Raw genomic sequence first — 20080 nt, forward strand, 5'->3', positions numbered from 1 at the left:
GTAAGGCGCCGCCGCCGCCACGAACATCGGCCTTTGTTTGATCTCATGATTATCACAGTTTTGCAGTGAGTATCAACGCGAAATGAGACGCGGTAGGATTTGGTTAAACACTGTCCCAAGGCAAAGTAAAATTACTTACCCGTAAAGCAGGGCAGCACCAGCTATCGATCCACCGCACTGTGCTGTCGTGTAGAGAATGGCACGCAGTGGCGATATCATGCGGGTTACCGCCAGCGCGATGGTTACGGCCGGGTTAATGTGGGCACCTGGAAAGAGAATGAGAATGGTCGGATTAGTTGATGAGGTAATAATTATTTTCCACGAATGTTTACGAATGAGATAATCGACTGTCGAAAAGAATAAATTTTCAGCCCATTGCCGAATTATTACTGGAATGGTGCCAAGTGTGTTAAGTAATAAAATTTTAGCCCTCGTATAAATAGGTTTGAGAAAATATAGTAATCGGAAAAAAAATTCATCAGCTTAACTGAGCCGTAGCTCTTTTGTATATTCACGGAGTTTAAAAATTAAAAGATAGTCGATGCCCGTTAGATCTTGTGCAAGTGATTCTCTTTTTTTCTCCTTCTGTAACCTTTCAGGGTGACAATTTAACACTGGTTGGAATATATCCTAATTCTACTTACATTCATCGTAGAATTTTTAATTTTAACTCTCCATTTAGTTTGTTTTCACGTTTTTGAGCAGTACTGTTGGTTCAGTTGGGAATATAATCGCTACTCCTGCAAAACGCAAGTAATCCAAAAGCACCTGCCATTCTCGCTGTGGACGATAAACTTAACGAGGATTGCTCTGCTCCACATACAATAACCGAAAAGAACAAAACATGCATAGCAACGGCATCGCCGGGGAAGAAAAAGGTGGTATCTCCGGGACTTTAGGCGGGGATCCAATAATCCGGTAATTTGGCCCCACAGTCGCTAGAGAGGATCTAACAAAGACGCAATGTTAACCTATCCAGCTAACAGCTAAGTGACACTTTTGAAGCAAACAACGATTACACTGGGATCATTCGATTGTTGATGATCCAACAGATTGGAAGAGACCTTCCCTCTCGGTATATAGTAGGAGCAAAAAAGTATTAAATTTGACAAAATAAAAGGCAGTTCACTTTCCTAAACTATATTTAGCGATTTGGTTGAACGCGTAATTAAAATATTAGCGAAAAGCGGAATATTTTTCTCAAAATTTGTAAATAGGTTATAAGTTTATAAGATTTGTTTTTTTTTATTTTTGTCGTATCGCGCCAAATGTGCAATACTTGGTGACGCATTTTGGTTACCTTGAAACGAAGCGTCAATCGGGTAAAATTTGCAGAGGTGAAAACCCTACCCTATATATAGGAAAAAAATTAACCTCAGAATCATAAGGGACCATTCATAAATGACGTAACGTTTTTAGGTGGGGAGAGTGGGTACGACGAATTGTGGCATTGTTGTGACATATTGAGAGAGGGAGTAAGCTAGAACGTCATGTAACATGATTTTACTGAGGAAATATTTATTTTAAGAATTTGTTACGTAGTAAGGGAGGGGGACTGAGAAATTTGTTACAATGGGTTACACGGGGAGAGTGGGCAGTCAATTTTGGGCAATCTTTGCGTTACGTAATTTATGCATTGTCCTTTAAAAGTCAAAATTACCCAAAATTTCGCCAGACCGGGGAAAATTGACGTGCAACTCGGAGATTATGAGTTCGCCCCCCCCCCCCCCATAAACTGGAGTATTCGTCCTCCGACTAAAATTCGGAGAGGAGGAATTCCTGTTTGTATAGTTGTAAAAATTCGGTCCAAACATCCACTCAGTGAACCCAGTCATAAAGCACGTTGGGCACGACCTCTACCAGAATTCCAGCTCCAATGACAATCGATTCAGAGTGGGAATTGTTTGTGTCACTGGAGCCAGAGTTCTGACGGAAGCCTGTCGAGATTCTCACTTATTTTCCAGCTGGTTTTACTGAGCGTTTACGTACGATACACTGAAAATGAAAGTTACTTATTTTTTGGGTTAAATTTGCTCACTGGGAAGTTTATACATGGGCAACCCAAAATTAGGTAGAAATTTGAACATGGCGATTACCCATAATTTGAGTTGGTCGCTGTGAACTTCGTGCTGGGTAAGAATTGAATAATGACGTCTACTCAAATTCAAGTTCATCGCTTTGTACTTATATTTTGGGTAGCCCATTTCAAACAAAGTAGTAGGTAATGTTTTTGACAGCCATTTTTATTGTTGTGAATAAAATTGCATGAAGTGGCTCTGGAAAAGAATGGTAATTATAATGCATAATGCAATAATTTCAATTAAAATTAATGATTAATTTATTTCAGCCTAGAAACTTAGGATAAAGCAATTAGCGCTGGATCTAAAACATGAGTCGGTGAGTACTGTAACGTTGTTTATTTTTTGATTGTGGGTTCATGTTGAGTTGCTCATATCATTTAAATAGCGGCCACCGCATCATTCCGAAACCTGATCGGACCTCGAAAGACACATTGAACTCATGATGGGACGTTGATGATTCATATTTTTTGGAAATGTCTGAAATGCATATCGCTAGAATTAAAATAGAATATAACTACTAGAGGGCAATGGCAGCGGCTAGCGGTGATTAATTATTTTCTCGCTCTTACATATGATGGGCCCATTAGATTGACATTTGTTGCCCCTGACACACGCAGGTTAAAGTAATGAGTAACAATAGCAGCTACAAAGTGATACAGTTTGGCAATTATATACCAAATGTTCCAGGCTGCAACAATTCTAATTCGAGTCTATTGATCAAAAGCAGGTAAAAACCTCAAGCGGTGTGAATTAAGTAAACGGGGTAATTCTAAAAGATGCGACGAAATGTTGAATGATAAAAGGTCGAATATAGCAAATGATTGAAAATAACAAAGGTTCCAATGTTACTAAAGGTTTAATGAAAAACCTGTTTTAATCCACCTAGCGGTGCAATTGTGCCTTTCTCATTTCTCTAAACTATGGCACGGAGGCTTTTTATGTTCAACATAATTGTGGAAATGTCCATTACATTCTTAGTACACTTTGCACTTATACACAATGGCATGCCAGCCACGAACTTGATGAGCTACGTGTCGACGGTGAAACACTTGAAACAAAAAAATATCATACTCCATTAGCCTAATCAGCATTAGATCAATGTTATCTGCTTGCTAACTCATTTTGTCATGCGGTGATGGGTATGCGAGGAGGGCGAAAGTCCCATGAACGAACGACTCCCCAGCTTAAATTGGTATGCTTTGTAATATAGTGGTGGTTTAAAGATGATGGGGTTGAAAGGGAGGGGTATGAGGTGGTAGTCTGAGGGGTGATTTAAGGAGATTTTTAAAGGAGGGGAGTGAACAGTAGAGGGGGGGGGGGTGTAACCCCTCTCCGTAAATCATCAACTACGCCCCTGTTAAAATCCAGAAACCTTATGCGAGTCGAAAAAAAAATTGGCCGGAGTTAGGTTGACGTTTTTCAGAGTGATTGCATAACCTTTCTATATGAGAAAGGCAAAAATGTGCAAAATCCAAAAAAGTGAATCTTCGTCAAATTTTTTTCGTGTTTGCATCAAATCTCGACGTTTTATGCACCTTGAATACATTTAGCATCAAAAATAAAAATTCTATTTTTAATTTTTCCTATAGTTTTTATGAGAAATTTCTGTGTGGCCGCACTCTGAAACCCGTAATTCCGGAACCAGAATTCCGATCGATACAAAATTCAATAGCAGCCGATGGGAAGGTTGCACCTTTCATTTGAGACTAAGTTTGGGCAAATCGGTCCAGCCATCTCTGAGAAAAATGAGTGACATTATTTGACACATACGCACATACATACACACACACACACACATACACACACACATACATACACACATACACACACACATACAGACTTTTTCCGATCTCGACGAACTGAGTCGAATGGGATATGACACTCGGCCCTCCGGGCCGGGATTGGGTTGACGTTGTTCAGAGTGATTGCATAACCTTTCTATATGAGAAAGGCAAAAATGTGCAAAATCCAAAAAAGTGAATCTTCGTCAAATTTTTTTCGTGTTTGCATCAAATCTCGACGTTTTATGCACCTTGAATACATTTAGCATCAAAAATAAAAATTCTATTTTTAATTTTTCCTATAGTTTTTATGAGAAATTTCTGTGTGGCCGCACTCTGAAACCCGTAATTCCGGAACCAGAATTCCGATCGATACAAAATTCAATAGCAGCCGATGGGAAGGTTGCACCTTTCATTTGAGACTAAGTTTGGGCAAATCGGTCCAGCCATCTCTGAGAAAAATGAGTGACATTATTTGACACATACGCACATACATACACACACACACATACACACACACATACATACACACATACACACACACATACAGACTTTTTCCGATCTTGACGAACTGAGTCGAATGGGATATGACACTCGGCCCTCCGGGCCGGGATTAGGTTGACGTTTTTCAGAGTGATTGCATAACCTTTCTATATGAGAAAGGCAAAAAGGTTAAAATTCAAAAAAAATTAAAGGGTTGTGTACAGGACTCGACCACGGTGACATTAAAAATGTAGAACTGATAACAATTTTAAGTCCAGTAACGCTTAAGACATGGCTTGAATTTGAATCGAAAAAGAACACCCGCTTAAACCGCTGCTGGGACGGTAAGTTCTGTTTTAAAATTTTCCGTTGTGTACAGTACGAAACAAAAGTGTTTGAAATTAGAAATCAAAAAGTTTTGCTGGGAATGTGATTGTTTCCGATGCAATTACACTCAGATTTTTCACGCAGGGGATACAGGCCGTGCAAATGAAAACCGCGTAAATTTCAAAAAACGCGTAAATGATACGCGGTTTTCAGTTTCAAAATCCGCGTAAAAAACCTGAGTGTACTCTCCTATATAAAATACTACGCTGCTGAACAGTGCAATAACTACAGAAGCACGTTGTCAGATGCCTTACTGATAAAAAAAACATAACCGAAATATATATATATATATATATATATATATATATATATATATATATATATATATATATATATATATATATATATATATATATATATATATATATATATATATATATATATATATATATATATATATATATATATATATATATATATATATATATATATATATATATATATATATATATATATATATATATATATATATATATATATATATATATATATATATATATATATATATATATATATATATATATATATATATATATATATATATATATATATATATCACATATAACCGAAATATGAAACATATGAAAACCAATAGGCTCTTTACCCGACGCAGCTTCAAAGCGCCGTAAACATGGATTAACAAGTTACAAGGCACACGCATGCATAAAAATAAATATATTTTTTTCAAACGCAACACTCTTAAGCAGCACACACCGTATTGAATTAAATCCAAACCACCCCACCCACCCACTTTGCAAATCATTCTGTGACACCGTGCTGGTACCCGAAAAATCCGCACACGGCCACCGCTGCCGAAAAGGCATAGCGTCTACTGCTTAGTGTAGTGCCCAGACGCTGCAGCCATGATCTTACCCGTTCGACATAAGAACAAAAACTTATTCAAACGGGTACGCGTCACCTCTATTTATAAACTAACCGTATATGGTTTAGTCACTTAGGTCAGGTGCGAGTGTGTGCGAATGCCAACGTTGCCGAAAATCGATAGCGCTTATTGCATCGCCCGGAGACGATGTTGCTCATATGGGATAAGAGCAACAACTGATTTAAACGGACATGCGTTGCTTCTATTTATGACTTTTCGTTTGTGATTGAGCCACTAACGTACCCTCTAATGACGGCTGTGTCTGAGAAATCTGCATCACGAATGGCAATTTTCCCTTTTTCGTGAACTTTTTAATTTTACCAATTTTTAAAAGTCTACTTTTATTGGGGAGATATTAAATTATTACCAATATTTAAGTTAGGTGTTTCTGAATCGGTTGGTGTATGAATGATTAAAATCCATCTAGTAATATCGGAGTTATAAGCGTGCAAACCTTACATAGTTTCGTTACATGGAAGATAGTTTAGATTTTAGAATGACACCTAGCCCCAGATAGTGGAGTAAGACATTTTTAATGTCAAAAGAATAATGTATTCTCACCGTTATGACGCGTCACCTCACCTAGTTTGGTGAGGTGAGAGCGAAAAAGCGATCACCGCAGTCACTTAGGTGACTATAGTCACCCAAGGTGACAGAAGTCACGTGGCAGAGCGATTCCAATAATTATTTTGAGTGACGACGGTCACCGTAAGATGGAAAAAAGTGACCAAATTCTCACCTAAAAAAAATGTAGGTGATTAGAACCAAAAAGTGTTGCGTTTACTTTCAGATTTTTTTGAATTTTCGGGTAACATTTCCTTTTGGATAATGGCAGTTGGGAAGTTTCTGAATGACGTAAATTGATGATAGGCGTTTTTTTTGAAATTCAAGATGGCGGCTTCTGGTTACAACAAACACTTAAAACCACCGTTAATATAGGTGTCATTTGAAAGGTAGTGTTTAGTAGAAGGCAAAAAATGATGGTTGGAGCCATTTAAAAATCTAAGATGGTGGATTCCGATTATCACAAAACACTGAAAACCACCATCAGCATGGGTGTCATTTGAAAGGTAGAAATTAGTAGATGGCAAAAATTGATAATTGGCACCATTTTGAGTTCAATGATGGCGGCTTCCGGTTACTACAAAACATTGAAAACCATCATCAATATGGGTGTCAATTAATATGTAGTGTTTAGTAGAAGGCAAAAATTAATGATTGGCGCCATTCCGAAATCCAAGATGGCGGCTTCCGGTTGCCACAAAACACTGAAAATCACCACCAATATGGGTGTCATTCGAAAGGTAGTTATTAGAAGAAGGCGAAAATTGATGATTGGTTCCATTTGGAAAACCAAGATGGCCGCTTTCGGTTATCACAAAACACCGTAAATCACCATTAATATGGATTTCATTGGAAAGGTAGTAATTAGTAGAAGGCGAAAATTGACGATTGGAGCCATTTGAAATCCAAGATGGCGGCTTCCGGTTACCACAAAACATCAAAAACCATTATCAATATGGTTGTCATTTGAAAGGTATTGATTAGTAGAAGCCAAAAATCGACGATTGGCGCCATTTTGAAATCTAAGACGTTGACTTGGTTTGTTTGATAGAGCCAATCAAACGAATTTTCATGCGAGAGGTGACAGAATGGGGTCAATACACTGACAAAATTGGGGGTAGACTGAATCAGGCACAGGTTTGGCAGCCCTGTCAGATTTCTGCGCGTATCCTGTCGGGTTAGTTCAGCTAGGACAAACTCGGTTTCGCTTGCGTTTTCTGGCAAATTTTGACAGGAACCGAGCTAAACCCTGGCATAACTCGGATATAAACTGTGTAAAGATCCTGGCAATTCCTACCTGGTAGAATTTAGCACGAATCGAGCAAAACATCTGACAAAGATGTGGCAGGAACCGTACAGAGATCTTGGTCGTACATTTCTGGCTCGATTCTGGATAAAAGTGAGCAGCATCGGTTGGTTTGACCGCTTCTGTCAGAAACGGTTGTTGCATTTGAGCGAATTCGTTGCCAGAATTCTCGCACAAATCGCGCAAAATGCTCGCAGAAACTCTGTCAGCATCAATTTCGCTGTGTTCAACTTTTGCTAACTTTCTGCTTGCCACGCTGACCGGGCGGTGGCTGATAATATCGGGTCTTCCCTATATTTCTAAGTACTTCGATAACTATGTTTCTAGAATCATCCATTTCGTAAACTAGCATACGGTGAAATGGAAATCGTCGTACTGACGCTCTTCCTTTTTTCAAATCATCTATCTATTGTTTTTAACCCTTTCATGTCCAAAGTTTTTCTAGTGCATGCAGGGTTTCAAAACTATTTTTCCTTGAAAACAGTGAGGTTAAGAAACACGAAATCATTTTTCATAAAGATAAGAGCTTCCCTCGCAGCGCTAGAAGCTGCTCAATTTCTACTTTCTAATGGTCAATTCCCCTAGAATATTCGATTTGAAACAGATTTTGCTTAGTGACCGCACCCCACAACCCATAACTCTGGAATCGGAAATCGGATCGAGATGAAATTTAATAGCCATTTACGGAGATAAAACACCTTTCATTTGAGACCAAGTTTGGTCGAATCTCCGGGAAAAAAATGAGACTGTAATTCTGAATTTGGATACTTCCGCCGGGGCTTCCGGAACCGACGATGGTGGCCAATGTGACCAAAGAGACTTTTAATGGCTGTTAGTGACCTAGTACTACAAATCTAAGTAGATGTGGCACCATTTTGAAAAAGTTTTCACCTTTATACATTCATTACAGAATTTTGAAAATCGACATTGTCTGGCTAATCGTACTCTTCACTCTGCAATTCCGGAACCGGAAGTCGGATCCATTATAAATTCAATAGCAGCCTATAGGAATGTTGTACCTTTCATTTGAGACTAAGTTTATGAAAATCGGTTCACCCATCTCTGAGAAAAGTGAGTGAGATTGCGGTCACATACACACACAGAATTGACGGATTGTATCGAATGGTATATGTCACTCGGGCCTCCGGGTCTCCGTTTAAAAGACGGTTTTCAGAGCAGTTTTCTATTGAGAAAGGCAAAACGTAAATCGTATGAATAGTTTGTAGCAAATAGTGGCACATTTTACACTTTTATAATTAGTGGCTCATGTCCCTTCAGATTTGACCGCACTTACCGCTTGATGACGTCCCAGTTTGATATTTCTTTTGAGTGTTTTGAGAAAACTGAGAAACCGAAAATCGTCAACGCAGGCCTGAATACGGTTAAAGAAATATAAACAAATTTTGGTATCCTCGCATCGTTGTCCGGAGCAGTTGGATATGTAAGGATATTTATTATTTTTAATCTAGTCCTGTAATTCAATTCTATTAATCGAATCGTATATTTAAAGCATTGTCATCAATAACCCCAGGGTTGAAAAATTGATTCGGTTCTGTGACTTCGAATCTAAAGACTATGGCGTGCGGCATCGAAGAATTTATTCCGTGCACTTTAGGTCGTCTTGTTTCAAACACCTATTAAATCTATCTAAAGGGTAAATGTTGCAAAATTACACAAACTAAACATTAAAAATCTGACACGTTTCGTTTTGTAGATGATGATCGAGTTGCACTTTTTGTTGCCAACGAACGGAAAACAGCGACCAGCTGCTGCATTTGCTCCACCACCCGTTTTTTCTAAGAGATCAGAGATGTGTATTTTCGCTCTGCAGTTTGTTGCTTTTAGCTAAATAGTTGAAGAAATTTTTCTCCTCAAAATATTTGGTAAGTAAATAAGAACAGTTTTGCATGTAATATAAGTTGTTATCGTGGGCGTGGAAACGACATTTATTCACTATTACTTATGGATACACTGGAAGATAAACTAATGGCGTTTTCGTTTTTGACTCAGCACTACACCAGTGTAGTCGAAAAAACAAAAGCGCCATAAGACTAACTTAATTTCTACCACTTTTTATAGATTATTTCTGCTGCCTCTGCACTCCTTGCTGTCGTTCGATTCCGTTCACGTAGCTTCGACGTGCTGCCTCGTGGATCATCAACTCGTTGGTAGCGAGCCGCGTGGCTTGTTTCGATATTCCACCTATTATTATGGGCCTTGGTTGCGTTTAGATGACCTCGCATCTGCGTGGTGACTTCAGGTATGGTTAAGATGATCGGTCGTGGTATAACGTATATATAATAACATTTTTTGCAGGAAACTATTCAGTCATGTCAAACTGAGGCTTCCAATAGTCAACACCGGTGAAACAACGTCATCTCGGTTATTGACTTCAGATACATCGAGCAATACGGAACATTTGAACAAGACTGTAGCTTACCCGAGCTCCGAGCCACTACAATTCCATTTGACTTTAGTCATACCGGCTGGAATATAATATAGAATTCTGGCTGTCTAAGAGACAAGTATTTAAATTGTGCATTCATTTTTTTTTGTTTTTTGTTGATGATTAATTCATTTCAAATATATTTGTAGTTGGGACTGTGGCCACATTTGCAATTATGGCGCCACTGACATATGAGCAAGCGTATGGGGGATAGACCACTAGTGAATAATTGTTCTTAAACCTGAGGGGTAACCACCCATATTGAAGTATTTTGTTACCAGCCGCCATCTTGGATTTCAAAATGACGCCAATCATCAATTTTCACTTTCTACTAATTACTACCTTTCAAATGACCTTCATATTGATGGTGGTTTTCAGTGTTTTGTGGTAACCGGAAGGCACCATCTTGGATTTCAAAATGGCACCAATCATCGATTTTTATCTTCTACTAATTACTACCTTTCAAATGACACCCATATTGATGGTGATTTTCAGTGTTTTATTGTAACAGGAAGCCACCATCTTGGATTTCAAAATGGCGCCAATCATCAATTTTCGCCTTCTAACAATTACCAACTTTCAAACGACACCCATATTGATGATGGTTTTCAGTGTTTTATGGTAACAGGAAGCCGCCATCTTAGATTTCAAAATGGCGCCAATCATCAATTTTCGCCGTCTAACAATTACTACCTTTCAAACGACACCCATATTGATGGTGATTTTCAGTGTTTTATGGTAACAGGAAGCCGCCATCTTGGATTTCAAAATGGCGTCAATCATCAATTTTCGTCTTCTAACAATTACTACCTTTCAAATGACCATCATAGTGATGGTGGTTTTCAGTGTTTTGTGGTAACCGGAAGCCGCCATCTTGGATTTCAAAATTGCACCAATCATCGATTTTTATCTTCTACTAATTACTACCTTTCAAATGACCCCCATATTGATGGTGGTTTTTAGTGTTTTGTGGTAACCGGAAACCACCATCTTGGATTTCAAAATGGCGCCAATCATCAATTTTCGCCTTCTACTAATTATTACCGTTTAAATGATAGCCATATTGATGGTGGTTTTCAGTGTTTTGTGGTAACCGGAAGCCGCCATTTTGGATTTCAAAATGGCACCAATCATCAATTTTCGCTTTCAACTAATCAATACCTTTCAAATGACACCCATATTTATGGTAGTTTCAAGTGTTTTGTGGTAACCGGAAGGCGCCATCTTGGATTTCAAAATGGCGCCAATCATCAATTTACAGCTTCTACGAATGGCTACTTTTCAAATGATACCCATATCGATGGTTGTTCTTAGTGCGAATGCCAAGCATACATATAATATATATTGGAAGCCTAAATTTTGGGTTATCCGAACGTTACAGAAATTTTGGGTTATCCGCTCGTTATAAATTTTGGGTTATGCGCTCAGTGCTCAAACTTTGGATTATCCGCTCAGTACTCAAATTTTGGGTTATCCGCTCAGTACTCAAATGTTGGGTTATCCGCTCGTTACTCAAATTTTGGATTATTTCATCGTTACTTAAACTTTGGGTTACCCGCTCTGTACCCAACGCTTGGGTTATCTGTAAACCAAACTTTGGGTAGTGCTCACACTACTCAAAATTTAAGTTCAAAGCTTGTTCCCCAAAAGTGAGGAGATGCACTTTAGTCCATTTTGGGTAGGATTCTACCCAAAATTAGGTAACGGCTGGTAAGCGTGTAGACACCTGACAAATCTGTTTTTTGAAATGGGCCAATAAGCACACTGTCAAAATTCACTTTGAGAGGAAATTCTGGACAAATCATTAATCGCCGATTATAAATGGATGTTAACATTTTATGAAAGAGAAAAGTTTTCTCTTTCGTCTGCTTTTGTGACGAAAGAGAAAACTTTTCACTTTCATAAAATGTTAACATCCATTCTCGGCGAGCTACGGTTTGTCCGGAATTTTCTCTCAAAGTGAACTTTGACAGCATGCTTATTGGCCGTTTACAAAAAACACGCGAGAAATTTACGCACAAAGCATAAGGGCATGTTCAGGAGTGTTTCAGTTCTAGATTCATAATTTAGACAGTTCTATAATATAAAACTGAAAATTTTAAAACTAGCACTTGCTGTCCCCAGCAGCAGTTTTAGAGGGTGTTCTACTCAGTTTAAAATTCATGTCTCGCCATGTCTTCAGAATTACTGCATTCAAATTTATTTTCCCCAGTCTATCGGGTCTAAGTGTATGTGATGAAAATTTTGCATGTATTTAAAGCACAGTTTTAAACGTGTTTTAAAATCAACAACAAATAGAACGGCGTCGTATAACAGTTTTAAATTTTAAAACAAAACTGTTTGAATTTATAAAACAAAACGCTCTGCTGGGGATGTGATTGTTTCAGTTCCAGTTCTACTTTGAAACTCCTATACAAAATAAAACGCTCCTGAGAGCATGTTCAGGAGTGTTTCAGTTTCAGATTCAAAATTTTGACAGTTCTATTATATAAAACTGAAAATTTTAAAACTAGAACTTGCTGTCCCCAGCAGCAGTTTTAGCGGATTTTCTATTCAGTTCAAAATTCATGTCACGCCGTGCTTTCAGCGCCACTGCATTCAAATTTATTTTTCCGCTGTCTATCGGGTCTAAGTGTCTGTGATGAAAACTTTGCATGTATTTAAAACACAGTTTTAAACGTGTTTTAAAATCAACATCAAATAGAACGGCGTCGTATAACAGTTTTAAATTTTAAAACAAAACTGTTAGAATTTATAAAACAAAACGCTCTGCTGGGGATGTGATTGTTTCAGTTCGAGTTCTACTTTGAAACTCCTATACAAAATAAAACGCTCCTGAACATGCCCTAATATGGCAATTCTAGAGCTTTTATTCAAAACGTCATAGCTAGCAATGAGAGACTCTGTTTACTTTCTCTTTTGATTTCGACAGCGTCACTATGACACTTTTAATTAATTGTACAGTACAGGGGTAAAGCCAAATTTACACCTTTCCGATCCGATTTAGTGTCGATTCAGTTCTGTGCACGGACGCCAATGTTCTTTCGTACAATTCAACTGGGAGCATTCACATTTGTCCGGCACGGCACCGTACCGGACAAATGTGAATGCTCCCAGTTGAATTGTACGAAAGAATATTGGCCTCCGTGCACGGGACTGAACCGGCACTGAAACGGATCGGATAGGTGTAAATAGTGTTGACTACAGACACTTTATACACTGACTAGCGAAGTGTCAAAAACTGCAGCCAAAAGGACTGTCAAAAAGTGCAGCCAAACGAGCATGATGGTTTTAAGAGGGGAAGTGCAAGAGAAAGCCCATGCAAAGCTTCCCAGTCAAAAAGGGCAAGTTGCTGGCTAGCGGGGGGCTATTTCCCAACTCGGATGCGCTAATTGCCCTACAATTTGCCAGCAATTTGCTGGCAATTAGGGGGCTATTTTATATGCAACATTTGGGCGATTTGTTTGTCTGGAATTTCCATTCAAAGTGGATTTTGACAGTTAGCTTTTAGGCCGTAATCATATGTTTGTCGAGATTTGTGACGTCAGCGTAAGTATTCAATTGAATACAGTACGGCTGGATGTTGTTGGCTCGAATCAAAACTTGTCGAAAGTAAACAAAGTTCATTTCATATCGTCAACCTGGCGCGCAGGTGGTGAAATCGTTAGAATTCAACGAGGTGCTGGAGCGTTGCCAGAAAATTTTAATTTCTAGATTAAATTTTACTAAACTTCCCAGTTAAGCTCAGCCGGAATGCTGGCTGGTTCTAATTCGTTTTCCGGCTCCGGTGACACAACCGATTCAAGTTAGAATGTTTAAAGGGTAGCATTTCGATGCGGCTTAGACGCATAACCGAGGCCGGGCGAGGTGGCCACCGACCCGCCGTCGGGAGCAAGCGAACCTGTGATCCACTCGTTTGCCCGGCTTACTTAAACATAGGGGCTATCCCTAGTTTAAGCGATGTTGCGTAGCCGCATTGGGTGGTGGACACAAAATAAAATTGGCAACGCTAGCAAAATGTAAACACAAATGAACACTCCGGATGAACCTATCGTCAATTGACATTTCGACGAGTTTTGATTCGAGCCAATAATATGGGCCCTTGCGATTTGCTTCGAGCGAATCTAGTCGTCCACTAATTTTTCTAAATCCATGTAAACAGTACAATCGAACTGTCAAGAAAAGTGAGGTTAACTGTTTTAGTAAAGAACCTATTTGGGCCACTAAGCCATATGCTGTTATTGATTTTTGCCAATGCAGATGACGGTGAAAATACGTACTCGAACATTTTTCTCGATATTTTTTGTACGCAAAACAAATAAAAATTATTTTTGTTAAATTGAACTACCTTCATCCCAATCCTTTTGCTGGGATAACTGTCAAAAATCCTAACCCATGTGGCTAAGTTTAATATCCAGTAAGCAATGTATGCTTGTCAAATATATAAAAAAAACCGTACAAGGTGTAAATTGCTTCAAAATCTTGATTGATAATCAAATTGGGACAAATCAGTAGAACTAGAACTCTAGATAAAATTTAGAATAGGACGTAAGTAACAATGAGAGATTCTCTTTGGGGTCTTTCGCTTCTGTTCATTACTCGTCCATTTCAACATTTACTACTTTACTCTTTGCATAATATTCTAGTAAAAACCGTAGGCTTTCGATATGTACTGGAAAATTAGTGCAGTGTTGTAATGACGTCGTAATAAACGAAAGAGAAAGTAAACAAAGAGAGGCTCTCAATGTTATCTATGTCATATTGAAAATTTTCTCTAGAACTCCTCAATCTCAATCCTGTTCGTTTAATTTAATAATACTTTAATCAAATGCGCGTGAAATTATGCTATGAACATTTTAAATCTGTTCAGAATACTTTCTTAAACATAAAAACATACTTAATAGCCAACAGGCCAAAAACATTTGAAGTTTATCAAAGGGCCCAATGTAAACGACTAATGTGCTATACAGTGAAAGTAAAGGGCCAATAATCTTTTTTGAGCGAAAATCCGCTCAAATAAAGTAAAATCTTCAGAAATTATTGCATGTTATCAAAATATAGATCAAACTACAACGAATGGGCGCATTGTTTTGATACCTTGGTTTTCAAATAGCAGATTGAATTATGTTAGCAAAATTTCAAACCCATTTTACACGATGCAGTCATTTTGTTTATTGGCCCTTTAAAAAAAAGGCGTGATATGTTCATTTACGTAAAGCCTTGGTTCAGACTAAAGAGACTAGAATAACAAAGAGACGCCATGTTCCGTTTGGAATTCCAATTTAACTATCAATGTCATTCCAAATGAACAAAATCTAAAATTACTAAATATTTTAAAGATAAAAATTATATCCTCAAACGAAATTTGTTACAATACCATAGTGTTTAGAAACGCCAAAAAGAAAATAGCTTGATTTGATGGGAGGACGAAATTCAGTACGAGGGTAACGAATACCAAATGATGCAAACAATTAATTTTGGTTTTGCTGTTGCTGCTATTCCTGCGGATATAACTATGTTTTAGCTGGTCGAGAAACTCAGCAGACCAGAAGACGCAACAGATTTTTTATTGGCTATAAGAAACAAACGGAATAACAACAAAGTTTTGTGAGGCTTGCACATTTGCAGTATTGCTTGTGACCTGTAGCCTGGTTGCTAGCTGAATTGTTTTCACTGAATTAAGATGGCGTCTCTTTGTTATTCTAGTCTCTTTAGTTCAGACCAAAGACAAGACGTGACAATCGGCTTTTTATTTTTCCTTCGACGTTTTTCTTTTCGCACATGTTCACCCAGTGTTGCTATTTTTATTAATGAAAATTAATTAATTTTTTTTAATGAAAATGAAGTCTTGTTAATTTATTTTATGCCGGCAATATTTTGTATCTTCAATGCACTATATTGATGAAGGCTACCGTTTTTCCATGCCGTGGGTGTTTAGTAAGGTTTGATGAAACCATTTTCCGAAAATTTCAGACTATAGTCTGGTTTCTGTCTTATTTTTGTTAAAGTTAATCAACCACGTATACGGTAAATGCATGATAAATACTTGTTTCACTTTGCCGCACAATTTCTGTTCAATTTAGTCCTTTTTACTTTTTCAACGATTTATTTGTCAATCTTTTCCTATAAATAAAGCAACACTGCCAAGCATCATTTCGCTATCCCGTCAGTAACATTGCGTACGGGGCAAAAAGTCAGAATCAACCGATCAGGAGCTGAACCATTCTGACATAAAATTGGAACAAAAACGGATCCGGTCTTGTCTTAGAGCATGTTCAGGAGTGTTTCAGTTCTAGATTCATAATTTTGACAGTTTTATTGTATAAAACTGAAAATTTTAAAACTAGAACTTGCTGTCCCCAGCAGCAGTTGTAGCGGATGTTCTATTCAGTTTAAAATTCATGTCTCACCATTCCTTCAGCATTACTGCATTCAAATATATTTTTCCCCAGTCTATCGGGTCTAAGTGTCTGTGCTGAAAACTTTGCATGTATTTAAAACACAGTGCTAAACGTGTTTTAAAATCAGCAACAAATAGAACGGAGTCGTACAACAGTTTTAAATTTTAAAACAAAACTGTTCGAAATTATAAAAAACGCTCTGCTGGGGATGTGAATGTTTCAGTTCCAGTTCTACTTTGTAACTCCTATACAAAATAAAACGCTCCTGAACATGCCCTTAGGTTCAGACCTGTGCTCCAAACGAGTGCTAGAAAGAGAATGAATTAGTTCACTTCAGGCCGTCTTGTTCTCTTAAAATGTCACTTTAAAACGGGTTCCTTTTTCGGAGCAGTGAGAATTTTTCTAACAATTTAAAAAATTGTTTGAAAGTATGGATGAATTCAATATCGATTACACGATTATAAGAGAAGAAAACAAAATCGCGGGCAAATTTGATCCAGTCCTAACCTATGTATTGAATCAGCTCCTACTTGGTTGATTTGTCAATCAAGAGCTCTCAAAATGCTTGCAAAGGTGTTTTAAAACAGTGCTGCAGTGGCGCATCAATATTTCAAGCAAACTGAATCAAATTCTTGAATGATTCGCGAGAATTCCTAATTTGACAAAAATAGATTAAGTCCAGTTTTTTCGACCGATTCTCATAATCAAAATGTCATTGGATGCGGATATTTCAACATGTCATTACACACAGAAAAGAATATTGGTAAAAGTAAGAGTGATCCGCTCTTAGCAAAAAAAAACAACCAACGCCTACTATCAGATTGAATGTAAATCTTTTAAATTAATCAAGAATAATCCAAATAAAAGTTTTCCTTTTAAGCTAATGAAGAATAGTAATCAAAATAAAAGTTTTATTTTCAAGCTAAGAGTATGTGTTGGTTGTTTTTTGTAAGAGTGAAAAACTCTTATTTTTATCAATATTTTTTCTGTGTGTAGGCGTCTTTGGTAAAATGTTGAAACCATTAACAGCATGAATTATAGATATTAGAGGGCATCCGGGATAAACACTAAATATGAGATAATGTGCGACGGAAAAGCTATACCATCTTATTCCTGCCTGAGAAAATCAGATCTTCTTTCTTTCCCAAGACTTTTGACAATTGCATTTTTATGTTTTCGGCCCTTTCCGATGCAGCTAGTGTTAAAAATACGTAGTCGATCTTTTTATCAGTTCTTGGTACGTTAAATGATAAATTAAAATTATTTCATCAAATTGAAGTTGTAGAATCACGCCATCCATTGAATAACCTCGACTCCTAACAAAAGGTACTGCGGTAGTTGCAAAAGATTCAAAAGGTTGAGTGGTAAACGTAACCGCCACTCATCCCAGTTGATCTCGGTTCAATTCCAGCGGAGTCGTTGAGATTTTTCTGAAGAGAAAAAAATCTGTAGTCACGCCTACCTTCGGAAGGGGAGTCCGGTCCATGAGATGATGAGTCGATACCTAGTCCAGATAGTGAAGTCCCAAACCAGGACGTGTTTACATTTACTTAGAAAAAAATCGTTGCGAAGTTTTTATGGGTTGGACATATATATTTTAACATTTAGAAAGCTGTGCTCTTACGATTAATATAAGAAAAGAATTTTATTCTTCATTTAATGACTCAATTGCAATTTTACCAGAGCATAGACATTGTCTCGGATTTCGGGTGAAATGTCATTTTTTATCGAAAGCCCTTTGCAAATATAATTATGTTCGCACGTCCCTTTGCAAAACATATTTAACAAATAGAAACGGTGTTGTGAAATTGTTGAATGAATCGCTGTCAATAAATGATTTTGAAAAATGACAAATGGTCCTTTCCTGCAGAAAAGATTATGTTCCGAACTCCAACGCTGGCAGTTAGTCAAAAACTGAGTTCAGCACTGATGCCTTCTGCGAAAGAACAAGCGAGGTCCCCACAGTTTTCGGCTGCCAAAAAAAATACTTTCCAAAAAGCAGGTCAACCACCTTTTGATGTACTCGTTTTTGTTTTGTCATGAACCGGGGGTAACCGAGTTCAACTGCCTATACCATACAATTATTATGTCCAGGACCTACGCCGTACTCGTACTCGTAGAGGCTCACTGAACTTGCTCTGCCATAGCCAGTAACCGGTACGAGACACACCACCATCCGTCACCCATCGTTCGTCATCTTGTCTTGGGAGAAAATGGTATCATTATCATAATCATCGCTTTTTAGCATGTACCGAAATATGCAGCTCCCCAGGATCCCTCCCCTGATGGAACAGGACTTTGGATAGGGTAGTGGTACCTATTTCAATTTCACTTTCCAGTTGGTGTCGCTTCAGTGCTCTCTTAGTGTGACCCAACTCAATCAACTCGAGAACGTACATAGAAAATTAAAGAAGAAAAAACAAGCTAAAAAACAGAAATGAAGAACAGCTGCTTTTCACCACTTTTGAATAGCAGCTTTTTTCTCCTTCGTTTACCATGCTACTATACCTACTCCTTGAGAAAGGAAGAAAAAGTTTCAGATCTGCTATAAATCTTTAATTTCCCTGTCTGTTTATCCACGACGTTTCCGAGCCCTTCGCCGTCTAGCGTTGGATCCGTCATGGAACTGAGAGATTAACACGTACGGTGTGGGATTTGCGAGATGAAGACACAGTACCACCAGCGCTAGTGGAAAATAGCTGGAGAGTTTACTAACGCCAATATGATTGGAATTCGGCCTGTTGGATGACGAATGGTGAAGTAAATAAAATTTCTTTGAAAACAGTCTGCACGGTGACTAGTAATGGTAAACCAGGAGTAATGGGTATTTTAAAAGTTGGACCCTTCCACTTGGACCCTGTCATCCGTCATCTCAATCCTTGACGCGGGTTAAATTTTGAAGCAAATTTCACTGGTCTTTCTTCCATGCTGATGTTCAACAAGTTATGCAGGTCGTAAAGACGCACAAACTTCATTAAATTTGCAGCTGCCCAGGTTACTCGTGAGCTAAGGAACAATATCTCCGCTGTCACACTGAAAAAAAAAACCGGTCCACCGTGGCACAGTAATTAAACGAACGTTACTTTATATAATACACATTTCTCCTGCGATGAACGTTAAAATGCTTCAAGAAAGGATAATTGTCCCAGCGTCGTTCTGCAGCCCACTTACCACCCGTCGAAGCATCCTTCTCCGAATCGAGCAGTATTCTCTCGGTGATTATTAATTCAAAAATAAAACTCTTGGAAACGGATCTCCCCATTGTATCGTTTTGCCGACGCAAGCTTTATTTATTGCTGGGGGAAAATCCTGCCATCCGAGTAGAGATTAAGGATGGGAAAAAACACAATCTTGGTTCAGCGTCAAAAGCAGAGCATTCAACACCATCTAATAGGATTTTCCGATTTATGCTGGAATTTCCCCTTCAGCCCACAACAATTAGACCGTTGGCGTATCCGGGGTCAGTGCTAATTACATCGGTCGGTTTTGAACACAGCACAGACAGAAGCAGGTAGCACTCCTGCCGGTCGGTCGGTTTATATGTACTAACTCTAGCACGGCGAAATTACCTGAGACATGCAGGAAGCACTGGGTTAGCGCGGTGACGGCGAATCCGGACGAGAGGGCCGTGGCGAGTAGAACCGATGAAACGCTGGCCCCGACACCGGCTCCGGCTGCTGCTCCGCACACGATGAACACGTAGAAGAAGGACGCCAGGCACTCGGCGGTTATCGATCTGGAAAAGTAA

General features: G+C 38.4%; 1 protein-coding gene and 2 long non-coding RNA genes across 3 annotated transcripts in view; 2 read left to right on the forward strand and 1 right to left on the reverse strand.

The window, feature by feature from the left end:
* The window catches only part of LOC131696181 (neurogenic protein big brain-like), a gene marked incomplete at its 3' end in the record, with an annotated part of 81078 nt that overhangs the window by 50848 nt on the left and 10150 nt on the right, over positions 1-20080 (reverse strand). Inside the window, exons 2-3 of the mRNA XM_058984723.1 lie at positions 19902-20068; positions 140-266 (exon numbers count right to left, since the gene is read on the reverse strand). Coding sequence (XP_058840706.1) covers positions 140-266; positions 19902-20068 — 294 coding nt within the window. The remainder of the gene's footprint in view (positions 1-139; positions 267-19901; positions 20069-20080) is intronic.
* LOC131696179 (uncharacterized) lies at positions 8238-9650 on the forward strand. Its single transcript, XR_009306735.1, has 4 exons — positions 8238-8926; positions 8996-9139; positions 9200-9368; positions 9565-9650. It is a non-coding gene; the product is annotated as an uncharacterized LOC131696179 (long non-coding RNA).
* LOC131696180 (uncharacterized) lies at positions 9668-10019 on the forward strand. Its single transcript, XR_009306736.1, has 2 exons — positions 9668-9745; positions 9802-10019. It is a non-coding gene; the product is annotated as an uncharacterized LOC131696180 (long non-coding RNA).

The sequence above is a fragment of the Topomyia yanbarensis genome, unplaced genomic scaffold (assembly GCF_030247195.1).
Source record: "Topomyia yanbarensis strain Yona2022 unplaced genomic scaffold, ASM3024719v1 HiC_scaffold_85, whole genome shotgun sequence".
NCBI classification, from domain to species: Eukaryota; Metazoa; Arthropoda; class Insecta; order Diptera; family Culicidae; genus Topomyia; species Topomyia yanbarensis.